This window comes from Lithobates pipiens, unplaced genomic scaffold (assembly GCF_037356315.1).
Source record: "Lithobates pipiens isolate NorthernLeopardFrog02 unplaced genomic scaffold, aLitPip1_a1.2 Scaffold_16, whole genome shotgun sequence".
Taxonomy (NCBI): Eukaryota; Metazoa; Chordata; class Amphibia; order Anura; family Ranidae; genus Lithobates; species Lithobates pipiens.
Genome location: NW_027507748.1, coordinates 420,668,582 through 420,681,362, shown reverse-complemented (window position 1 = coordinate 420,681,362; position 12,781 = coordinate 420,668,582). Strand labels below are relative to the sequence as shown.

The 12,781-nt window shown below is 43.0% G+C and overlaps 1 protein-coding gene across 5 annotated transcripts in view; it reads left to right on the top strand.

The window, feature by feature from the left end:
• The window catches only part of RAB9A (RAB9A, member RAS oncogene family), a 42,885-nt gene extending 34,120 nt beyond the window's left edge, over positions 1-8,765 (top strand). For all 5 annotated transcript variants that reach the window (XM_077482537.1, XM_077482536.1, XM_077482535.1 and 2 more), the window contains one exon: positions 3,795-8,765. In XM_077482537.1, the coding sequence (XP_077338663.1) occupies positions 3,826-4,431 (606 nt within the window). In that variant the 5' untranslated portion in view covers positions 3,795-3,825 and the 3' untranslated portion in view covers positions 4,432-8,765. The remainder of the gene's footprint in view (positions 1-3,794) is intronic.
• The last annotated feature ends 4,016 nt before the right edge of the window (positions 8,766-12,781 follow it).

Sequence of the window (12,781 nt, the reverse complement as noted above, 5' to 3'; positions counted from 1 at the left end):
TGGGTTGCAACTAACTATTTATTTTCATTAATTAGTTGATCGATTATTGTTTCAATTTAATTGGTTAATAACCTTAAAAAAAAGTGTGGTGTATAGTTACTGTATTTATCGGCGTATAACTTTTTTTCCCCCCTAAAATCAGGGGGAAATCGGGGGTGCGTGTTATACGCCGATCCCCCGCTGTTGCTAACCCTTTCTGCCGTTCTCTGCGGCTTCCAGGTATTTTCGGACGCACTCGGCCATTCTCGGCGGCTTTTGGAAAGCCGCAGAAAATAGCAGAGTTTGGCCGAAAATACCCAAGAGCCGCCGAGAACTACCGAGCACCCGCTCTGTATCTCGGCGGCAAGTTCTCAGGCACTTACTGACATGGATGATGTACTGAGCTGTATGTGTGCTGCACTGTATTTCCTGATACATTCTGTATGCAGGCCAACTAATCGGCTGACCGATTAATCGATTATGAAAATAGTAATAGATTAATTTCATAATCTATTAGTTGTTTCAGCCCTAAACAGCAGAGCAGACAGACCAGCCATCTGCCTGCTCAGCGGGGATCAGCGGACAGATTCCCTGTTGAGAAGGTAGGTTCCAATGGAGCCCATCTCATGTGTAAGGGACTGAAGTTCAGTTTCCTTTTTGTATGTCACGGGACATAGGGCATCATATCCACAATGATAGGGTGATTGGACACTAGAAAAAAATGGTCAGGAAATCCCCTCCTAGCTTATTGAAAATGCTAGTTGTAGCAACTGGGTTACTGATAGTGACAAGGGTGGACTTTGCCTGCTAGAGTATGTAGGTACTGCCACCTGTAGTCCCCACCAGGGGGGAGGATGTGAAGGTGACAACGCAGCAGCACAGCTGGAAGACAGCTGTCACCCCTTAACAGGAATTGCATGAAAAAGCATAAAGGTCCTCAATACTTCATAGCATCCTTTTAAGTAAACAAAGTGCCACCTCTGATTCCTGAACAGAGTCGATGGGAAAATACAACTTGTAGCATTTTCTGGCCTCTGGAAACCAGAGCTTCTAGAATGGCTGAAAAATTTCCAAGAATTCAGACATGGTGGCAGAGAGATCTGCTTTTGTCAGACAGGCTTCATGGTGTGTGCCTGAGAGGAAATGAAAATCGAATGAGGAGAGTGGTGTCATTATAGGGCATTGCTCGAGGACAATGGAACAGCTTTCACCCTAGACCAGTGATGGCGAACCTTGGCACCCCTGATGTTTTGGAACTACATTTCCCATGATGCTTGTGCACTATGCAATGTAGGGGAGCATCGTGGGAAATATAGTTCCAAAACATCTGGGGTGCCAATGTTCGCCTACAGGAAATTCATAAACGCTGTCTAGGACAGTGATGGCGAACCTTGGCACCCCTGATGTTTTGGAACTACATTATTCCATAATACTTGTGCACTATACAATGTAGGGGCGCATCATGGGAAATATAGTTCCAAAACATCTGGGGTGCCAAGGTTCGCCATCACTGCCCTAGAGAGTGTTTGAGTTTCCTGTAGGTCGTCTGCAGAATGCATGCTCCTTTGCATCTGCGATCCACCATTGCAAAATGAGGCATCCCCACTGTACTCACGGAATAGCATGTGGAATGGATAGGCCTTTGCCCATCCAGATATAACCCAGGTGTTGACTGTGTTCCTGTGGCTATGTCTTTGCAGTGGATGGCTGGAGAAGTACAGCAATGTAGGAAGTTTAGACAGAAGGAGAGAAACTGCCAATTTTTAAATTGCTCGCACCTGAGAAATATTAGAGGAAATTATAATAGGTGCACAACATTAACCACTTAAGGACCGGGCCTCTTTTTCAGATTTGGTGTTTACATGTTTAAAACAGTTTTTTTTTTTTGCTAGAAAATTACTTAGAACCCCCAAACATTTTATATTGTTTTTTTTTTTTTTCTAACACCCCTAGAGAATAAAATGGCAGTCATTGAAATACTTTTTTTCACACCGTATTTGCGCAGCGGTCTTACAAGCGCACTTTTTTTGGAAAAGATTCACTTTTTTGAATAAAAAAATAAGACAACAGTAAAATTAGCCCAATTTTTTTATATTGTGAAAGATAATGGTACGCCGAGTAAATTGATAACCAACCTGTCACGCTTCAAAATTGCGCCCGCTCGTGGAATGGCGTCAAACTTTTAGCCTCAAAAATCTCCATAAGCGACATTTAAAGAATTCTACAGGTTGCATTTTTTGCGTTACAGAGGAGGTCTAGGGCTAGAATTATTGCTCTCGCTCTACCGATCATGGCGATACCTCACATGTGTGGTTTGACCAGCGTTTTCATATGCGGGCGCTACTCACGTATGCGCTCGCTTCTGTGCGCAAGCTCGTCGTGACGGGGTGTTTTTAAAAACCGTTTTTTTTCCTTATTTATTTTAATTGATTTTATTTATTTTTACACTGTTTTAAAAAAAAATAAATAAAAAAAAATGGATCACTTTTATTCCCATTACAAGAAATGTAAACATCCCTTGTAATAGAAAAAAGCATGACAGGCCCTCTTAAATATGAGATTTGGGGTCAAAAAGTCCTCAGATCTCATATTTGGACTAAAATGCAAAAAAAAAAAAAAAAAAAACATTTAAAAAAAAAATATACCTTTTAAGAGGTATGGGCGGAAGTGACGTTTTGACGTCGCTTCCACCCTCCTATGGTATAGAGACGAGTAGGGGCCATCTTAGCCTCACTTGTGTCTATACCCAGCTAGTGAAAGGACCCGATCGCCTCCGCCGCTACCGCCGGCTCTGGTAAGCGGCGGAAGGTGCGGGAGGGCGGCGGGAGGGGGGTGGCACCTCTCCCGTATCCGATAGTGGTGATCTCGTGGCGAATCCGCCGCGGAGACCACCGTTATCGTACACCCGACCGGCGCCTGAAGAGATGGATATCTCGGTTGTGGCAGCAGCTGCTGATGTTACCGAGATATCCCTCTTCAAAAATAGGACGTACATCATCGTGCGCTGGTCGGTAAGTGGTTAAAATAACTCTCTATTCTTCTGCCTATAGAACACAAATATTTTATTTAAAGCCATGAATTGGCGTTGACATACAGGGAAACCCTGTCTTTTAAATATGACCCTCGGCCGACTAGGTGGGCATGCCCCCAAGGGGTCTTCAGGGTTTGGTAACCATAGAAATGGACTTAGCCATGGGTATGCTATGCAGAGCCAGGGCCTAACTACACACATTACACTATGTGCCAAGGTAAGGCCTAAGGCAGGATCCAGTGCCTGAAACAAACCTTAAAAGCCAGACTCGCAAACTGGGGTCCAGATATGTCCCCAAAGTAACACCTAGGTGTACCGATTTGAAAACTGTTAGCTCAGGGCAATAAGCAGTCGGATATGACTAGAGGTGACAATAAAAAATGTAATGGTTAAAGAAAAATCCTTCTCCAAAAGAGAACAGATCTATCGCCTAAGGAATAAAAAAATCTCATGGAGTGGGCGGGGTTGAGTGCTCACTAGGGGTGGCCCTTGATAGTTTTTTTTTTTTTTTTTTTTTTTTTTTTTTTTTTTTTTTTCAGTGTCCAATCACCTGAAAGTAGCCTGCATATAACCCATTGTCTTTGAATACAATTCTTTGTACTGTAAGATTGAGATTATATTAAATTACATAAAAATGCTAACACGTTAGATTGCATTGACTAAACCTAATGAGCTGCTTTGGCTTACTGCAATCTCCCAGTGTCTAGTTGTTTCTCTGCAGCTATTAACACATGTCCTAATGTATTTACAAAGCATTTTTTCTATAATATTTTCTCTTTTTCAGAAAATAAATTGGAAGACCTTTCTTTAGAACAATGGCAGGCAAGTCGTCTTTACTAAAAGTAATCCTTTTGGGAGATGGTGGAGTCGGGAAGAGTTCTCTCATGAATCGATACGTTACCAACAAATTTGACACCCAGTTATTTCACACCATAGGAGTTGAGTTTTTGAATAAGGAGCTAGAGGTGGACAATCATTCAGTGACCATGCAGATATGGGATACTGCGGGCCAAGAACGTTTCAGGAGCCTGAGGACCCCTTTCTATAGGGGATCTGACTGTTGCCTACTGACATTCAGTGTTGATGATTCTCAGAGTTTTCAAAACCTAAACAACTGGAAGAAAGAATTTGTCTACTATGCGGATGTTAAAGATCCAGAACATTTCCCATTTGTAGTTTTGGGAAACAAAATAGACATCAATGAGCGTCAAGTCTCAACAGAAGAAGCTGAGGGTTGGTGCAGAGACAATGGAAACCATCCCTATTTTGAGACAAGTGCTAAGGATGCCACTAATGTGTCAGCAGCATTTGAAGAGGCTGTCAGAAGAGTTTTGGCTATTGAAGATCGAACAGATCAACTGATCCATAATGATACAGTGAATCTACATAGAAAGCCCAAGTCCAGTTCAACCTGCTGTTGACTTTTATTTATGGGAAGTCCGCTTCTAACACCTTCAGTATGAGCTGGACTTTTTCACTATATATAGGTCTACTGTGTATTCATCAGTAGGCCTGGGTTGCTTCACTGGAAAAGAACAAGTTAATAGTCATTTAATGAAACTTTGCTATGGAAAAGCCATACGCCTCACAAAGACTTTACCCTTGTGGTGCCAGGATATGTACCACACAGTGCGAACGGGTTCCTTGGTAAATGTGCTTATTAATACAACTAACAATAATTTACTATACTGAGACATAGAGGAAGACTTTATAAATGAAAACTTCATGCTGTATGACTGATTACATGGATGACAAAGATGAAAAAATAATAGACCTATAATAATTATGTTTGTGACTATTTTTCCTTTTTTGGACTGTGCCCAGTTGCAACTGATGAATACAAAGTTCAATAACTGATGACATTTAAAGTTGGTATCTTTCACTGTTATCACTTTGTTTTGCTCTGTAATCCAGTGTTTTTATTTTGTTTTTGTTCCAAAATTGGGTGTAGACAATACAGAAATGAGAAGTCCTAGTCAGTACAGTCTAGCAGTGTTTTTAGGGAGTCCATTAACATGCACTTCATTGAGAGCTCAAAGACTGTAGGTTTGTAGCAGCTGTAAAAGTTTATTAGCTACTGGGCTTCTGGAATTTATCTGGCCTGGCCATGAATGAGAAATCATGAATATGCATAACAATATACCCTTGCCTACGATGAGCAAAATTAATATTTTTGATGATGATGTTCAGTGTCTGATAACATAAAATGAAATTTATGAACAAGCAATGAGCTATATTTATATATTTAAAAAAAATGGTGGCAAGGGGGTAGGAGTTGCCTTTGGGCTGCTGCATCTCAGCCTTTGTAATTTCCTGCGCAAAATTGTGAAACCTGCATCCTCGGTTTACCATTTAACACTGATAAGAAGTTAGGTACCTTAGACACACATAATACTTCAAGTTATATTAAAGGCAATGTTATATATATTTTTTAAATAACATGTTATACTTGCCTGCTCTGTGCAATGGTTTTGCACAAGAGCAGCTCCAATCCTTCTCTTTGTGTGTCCCCTCGTCGGCACTCCTGGCCTTTGCCACCTGCCGAGTGCCCCCACGGCAGTTTGCTCTGGGGGCACCCAAGCAGACTCCCTCCCGAGCAGCTGTCCTGCGTGTCCATTGACACACACAGCTGCGGCTCAGCCCTCTGTCCTCCATTGGCTTACTGGTTGTGATTGACCGCAGCTGTCTCAGCCAATGAGGGAGAGTCTCCAGCGAGCCAAGACTCTCGTGCACATCGGTGAGGCACAGGTAAGTATTGGGATTTGGGGGGGGGGGGGGGGGGGGGGGGAATTGGCTGCTGCACAGAGGTGTGTGTTTGTTTTTGTTTTGTTTTTTTTTGTTTCTTTTGTGCATAGATTGCATGAAGGTAAAAAACCTTGCGCCTTTAGAACCACTTTCAGCAAATGCCTTGTTCACATAAAATAGCCATAAAAATTAATTTAACCCTGTTCAGATATATAAAAAAAAAATCCTGGACTTTTTCCTTTTAAATTTTCAGAGGATGCCGTTTTAAAAATCAGCAATCATTGTCACATGATCAGAAGCTGGTCCGCAAGCTATTGATCTTTTAGTCTGGACCGAGAGCTGCCTTTTGATAGCTCTGTCGTCTTGCTGTGACCACGCTCATAAACTGCTGCCTAGTGAACCATACGTACAGCGCATGGGTGTTAAAGCCCACCCTTTTGCCACTGCACATGTGTTGGGTGGTCATAAAGGAGTAAAGCATGGGTCCTTAGGACAGAGCCTTTTGCCATATTCATGCCCCAGAGTGTATAAATTGCTTATACTCTCCTTTAAATATTATATGGTCCGCTATAGTACTGGGGTAGTTTTTGTTTCAAGTTCACAGTGAATTTACAAAAGTAAACATATGGACGGCCTTCTTTTCAAAAAGGTTACATCCAAATAAAAATGATTTAGTTTAGACTAGCTCTTGGCAACTGTGAGAACGTGAGTTTTTCTCTGTACTAGTTTCATCACAATTACACTAGCACAGTATAGCTCATTCTGTCTAATGAAGAGTAGAGGTCTCAGGTGCCTGCTACTAGAATTCTGTGCATGAATAGTTGCAAGATCAAAGACAGGCAGATGCTAATTAAATAGGCGGAAGCATCTCCATAGGAATAATAAACTGCCACATAATAACCCAACCTGTGAGTTTCTGCTTAAAACGAATCAATCTAGTTGGAAGGGGTCACACTTTTTGATCAAAGTTGTTGTACAATTTAAGAATTAAGCATTTTTTGACATTGTCTTAAAGTGAACCTGTACTTTGCTAATGAAGGACAACTTACTTTAGTGTACACACACACACACACACACACAGTCCCTTTTTTGCTTCCTCACTGCTTTGATTGGCCACCCAGAACAAAGAAAAATAAAATTTCAGGTTAAAGTGAGCAATGTGACTTCCCCTTCCTTTATGTAGTGACTGAGTGACCAGTTGATAAGTGCCAATGGAGTCACATAGGAGCAGAGAAAGTTATTAGTGATGTGTAAGCTGTGACCAGAACAACTTAATTACTTTAAAGGTCGTCTTCTCATTTCTGTGGGCAAATAGAGAAGAGGTACCCGTTAGCAACTCGGAAGGTGGAAGTTTAAGTGAATCTGTTACTCTGTCATGCATAGGCAAATCCCTTTAACTCTGTTTTCTGTGTTTTCACTCCTGTAACTTTTTATTTTTAACATTTTGCATCATCCAAGCAGGTGCACATTAGCAGGAATCTTCTTAATCTGCACCCTGCACAATATTCAGCCTATTTGTACTAAATAGCATTGTTATCAAAATTCATCAATGCTCTCATGTCTAACCACTACCTTAGGGATGCTGACATGTTTACTGCCCCATAGAGCGTACAAAGGAAGTCCAGACATGTCTTTGGTGTGCAAACTGTGATTGGTAGCCTGGTTTTTCCTTTGCTGTGTAAAAGGCAAGGTGGCTGCACAGCCCAGTTGGGGGGGGGGGGGGGGACTTTCAGGTACACTTTGTTCAGATTAAGCTACAGTGATAGTTTATAAATTAAATAATTCATATTTGGCAGCAATTTTTGACCATTGCCAAAGAAAATTGTTGCTACTAAAACAGGACATCTGCAAATATATTGCCATTAACAGGCATTACTGGGACAGAAAGTGAGAAAACACACGCTCAAGCAGAAAGAAAAACATGACAAGGGTGCTGATCCTTCCCAATTCTGTATAAAAAAAACAAAAAAAAAAACATTATATATATATATATATATATATATTTGGGAAGGATTAGCACCCTTGTCATGTTTTTCTTTCTGCTTGAGCGTGTGTTTTCTCACTTTCTGTCCCAGTAATGCATGTTAATGGCAATAGGGGGTAAGGAGAATCTGCCAAATAGGAACAGAGTTTCTCAGCCTCCCCCACTTTGTCCAAACTATGAAAAAAGAAAAAAAAAACTTGACTAGAGTTTTCTTCACCTGAACTAAATACATGATTCCTATGTTCTATTAGTATTTTATAGGGCAGATATTGGGAATAATGATGACCTGGTCTAATCAAAATGTCTCTCGATAAGGACTGCTCCACAGCAAAAAGTCAGTTTGCGATCTGGAGTGGAAAATTACAATTGAAGATGTCAGGCAAAGTTCTGTGTAAAATACCTCAAATTTTATGTCACGTTCACTAAGCTATAGTGATTATTCTATGACATTATAACCATCATTTTGGCAAAGAGAGCTAAATAATAAGCCCCAAGCCTGAAAATAATAGTTGTGGTAATAACATGCATTTATAATTATAGCCTACTCAATTGAGCCCATTGAAGTATTATGCAGAAAAAGGAAAAATAGCCAGATTTATTGCGTAAAACAAATGTAAGATTTAAAAATAACTTGAATGTGTAAAAAGCACTACTTGAGAAAGCGTTTTAACAAATAAATGTTTGGATTTATTTTTTTATGATAGTCTGCATTCCATTGGTTTACAAATTTACTTGCTAATTTAAAGATATATAGCATTTTTTTTTTTTAATTTTACAGGTACTTTTTTGTTTTCAGGCTTTCCTTTCTAATGAAAATGAACAGTTAGCTTAGGGTCCTAATGTGAAAGCTGCAGATTTGTAGGTTTGTATTCGGTGATGTGCTAATTTTTTAAGTTTTGAGAAAAACTTTTGCATTATGTTTTTTGTTTTGTAGATTTGTCAAATCAGTTGTTCTAATTCCCTTCACCACTGCTGATTATACAGTTCCTGAGATGCTAACAATAAAGCACTAGATATTTAACAACACTTTTTTTTTTTGTGTGTCCTTTTTGTATCTTTTTTAAATAGTGTGTTTGTAACAAAAAAAAAAAAATCACCTTAGATGTTTCTTTGCACTACTGGTGTCCATTTATGAAGCAGTGAACCATGGTGATCCAGAGGATCGCCACTGATCAGTCCATAAACAGTTTATGAACCAGAGATAATTGGGGGAGAACAAGTTTGAACATGTTCTCCCGCCGATGATCTCCGCACACTGAGAATCCTCATTGACACAGAAACAGCCAGTTTATGAAGCTTAATGCTTCACTGGCGATCTGTGTCAGAATTCACACTCCCTGATTAATCAGCTCAGAGGTGGAGAATCGGGGATTGAAGAGAGAATTCCGGGGGATATGAAGAGGAAGATTATTAACTTCTACGTCGTTCAGACCCCCCAAGACAGTAACCATGTCCCCCTGTCATATTTGTGATTTTTATATATATATAATATAATACACAGAGAGAATATTGTATATATCGATGTGTGTAGGGGGACTCTTTATTTTATTAGCATTAACCACACTGTCTGTCCGTGTATTGAGCAGTGATAATTTATCACTGCTTAATAAACTGGCATCTCTTTGTTTTGGTGAATTTCTGGTACTGTAATCTCAAAGTCTCACGAGAGTTTCTAGTATCGGGCCGCTCTCCACTGTTTGTAGATCGCTTCTCCTTCGGAGGAGTGAAGCGATCTACAAAGCTTCATAAACTGGCACACAGAGGAGAGAGATCTGTGAATGCCGGAGAATGAAGCAATGAATTTTTCCCTAATCGTCTTTCAGGACAGCCACTATGAGAGATAGACTCCTCCTCTTCCTCTGGAAACACTGCGCCAGCCCATAAATTCTTACTTCCCCTGCCGGACCTCAGTTATTAGTGTTTCCTCCGGCGGGGAGACACTGTGCAAGGAACCAGGCCGATCAGTCGGGGAGGCTGTGGCCGTTTTGTCATTAAAGAACCCGGTTGAAAGAAGCAGGGGCTTCGTTTGGAGAAAGCTGGGTTCAAACCGTTCGAAACCAACGTCCGCGTGTCGGGCGGGTCGAACGGTTTACTTACCTCACCAGGTACTGCCACACCTTCCGAGTCGAGCGCGGCTTCAGGTTGTGGGGGACTCCTATCGCGTCTACAGGGACACAGCTGGCAAGCCGTTCGGAAGATTTCCCTGTACAAGGGTACAGTCCGCCCCTTTTTTTCTTTGAACCGAGCGGGCCGAACGACGGGCGACGTCATATCCGGCGGAAACGAAGGCTTGACCCCGAATACGATCGACTTCCGGGTCGTGGAGCTGATAGGAGGGTCCGGCACAAGCTGGAGATGAGTTCGGAACGCGCACAGGCAGCGTGGAACTCTGTAGTAAGCAGCCACCTGCAGTCATGTCGGAAGCTGAGGCTCAAACGACAGACTCTATCTCCAGCATTCCTAAGGTAAGAGCACCCTGGGGAGGGGTACTCTCTATCTAGGATCCCCCCACCCCAATGTATGGTTCTATCATGGGGGGGGGGGGCAGACCCCCTGGGTAGCCAGGGGGGAGGGGAGGCTCAGATCCCTTCGTTTAAAAAAGGGTCTAGTGCACTCCCAGGGTTGTATCCCGAGCTTTTGATTGACTTTGTCTTTTTCTGTTTTTTCTTTTTTTTCCCTTTTTTTTTTTTTAGAAAGCTACGGAAAAAACTAGGTCTACGCATAGCTCTAAAAAGAAGTGTGCCTCCTGTAGGGACATTTTAGGGGAATCTTGGACCAAAGTGTTGTGCAAAGGCTGTATTGACTCCCTCGTTAGGGAAAGGGAATCTGAACAGGAGTCAGGACTAGCAGCTTCAGTCAAAGAGCTCTCGTCCACCTTCTCTTCTTTTAGGTCCCTTTTTGAAAAATTTCAGCTTCCCACGGGTCCATCTCCCCAGGATACAACCCCACCTCTAGCACAGAGTTCTGCTCCGGTCCAACCTGCTAGTACAGGGGGGACAGAGGTTGCAGGCCCTTCAGGGACAGGTAGGGAACTTCCAGACAGTTCCTCTTCCGATTCCCAGGAGGGTTCCGAGGGGGAGGACCAGGACGGGTCCAGGAAAGCCTCCAGATATAAATTATCCCTTGATGAGGTAGAGGACCGCTTAAAGGCAATTTATGCAACCCTCGGTATCCAGACGGATAAAAAGCCCCTAACCCTGCATGACCAAATGTATTCAGGTTTGGGGGAGCCAAAAAGAAGGGTGTTTCCAGTGCACGAAGTTTTAATGGAAACAGTTAAAAAGGAGTGGCAGGATCCGGAGAGAAAACCCTTTTTATCTAGATCCCTCAAAAGAAGGTTCCCATTTTCAGAGGACCCGGCATGCCTTTGGAATAAAAATCCCAAATTTGATGCCGCTTTCTCCCAGGTCTCCAGACACACAGATTTGGCGTTTGAAGACATGGGGGCCTTGGCAGATGTCATGGACAAAAGGATTGACTCTCTGCTTAAAAAGACGTGGGACTCGGCTATCGGCAATCTAAAGCCTGAAATGGCAGTTACAGTTGTGGCTCGCAATTTAGAGCACTGGCTCTCACAGATCTAACAACATATTGAGGCAGGCACAGATAAGGAAACCATTCTGTCATCCTTCCCTACTATGCTGCGAGGGATCACTTACATAGCAGATGCCTCTGCTGAGTCCGTCCGCATGTCGGGCAGAACGGCGGCTCTAGCCAATTCGGCCAGAAGGGCCTTCTGGTTAAAAACATGGCCAGGGGATAATGCCTCCAAGATAAAGCTATGTGGGATACCCCTGACGGGGGACCTCCTTTTTGGCCCAGGGCTAGAGACTGTTCTAGACCGGACAGCGGACAGGAAAAAATCCTTTCCTCTTAAACGGAAAACCCCCGTACAAACTAAAAAGGGGTTTCGTCCGCAGGGGCGTAGGGAAACCTCTAAACCAGAGGGGGAAAAGAAAACCTGGCCCCAAAAAGGCAGGGGCAGAGGAGGGGCGATCTTTCGCCCTCCTGTCCAGCCCCGTAAAACCCAGTGACATTCCAGCTACAGTGGGAGGAAGACTGGGGGCCTTTCTACCACAGTGGGAGACAATATCCCCCAAACAATTTATTTTAGGGGTAATAAGAAGGGGGTACCTCTTGGAATTCTTAAGACCACCCCCTCAAAGGCTCCTTGTCACGCATCTACCCAGGTGCATGGTAAAGGCGGAGGCCTTGCTAGAAGCTCTGAGGGAATTGGAGAATCAGGATGTTATTCTCAGGGTCCCAAAAGCAGAAGAGGGAAGGGGGTTTTATTCTCACATCTTCGTAGTGAAAAAACCCTCAGGGAAGTTCAGGTTGATTCTGAACTTAAAGCCCCTGAATGCTTCAGTGACATACAAAAGATTCCGCATGGAATCGATCTTTTCAGTAAAGGCGCTTCTGCCCCGCAACTGTTTCATGGTATCTCTGGACCTAAGGGACGCGTATTTACACATCCCTATAGCGGAAGTCTCGCAGAGTTTTCTACGCCTTGCCATAGATTTAGGGGGAGAAACAGTACACTTTCAGTTTCAGGCCCTGCCATTCGGGCTATCCTCTGCACCCCGCATTTTTACCAAGGTCCTGGCAGAAGCCATGGCCTTTCTTCGGCTCCAGGGGATATGTATAATAGCCTACCTGGACGACCTGCTTTTATTTGCAGCATCCCCAACACAGTTGGTCAAGGATCTCGATCTAACCAAAGGGGTCCTTACAGACCTGGGGTGGCTTCTGAACTTGGAAAAGTCCAGCCTGATCCCCTCACAACAGATCTCCTATCTAGGTTTCCTGTTGGACTCAACACTGTTGAGAGTTTTTCTACCAAGAGAAAAGGTACAAAAACTGGACAGAGCGGTGGCCCCTCTTCAGAGCAACCAGCTGGTTTCCATAAGGGTTCTGATGTCAGTACTGGGTCTCCTTACATCTACCCTCCCAGCAGTGCAGTGGGCAGGGCACATTTGGGTTCCCTTCTAGCCCAGGGCACTTGGGAGGACGGCGAGTTGACTCGATCGTCCAACTGGAAA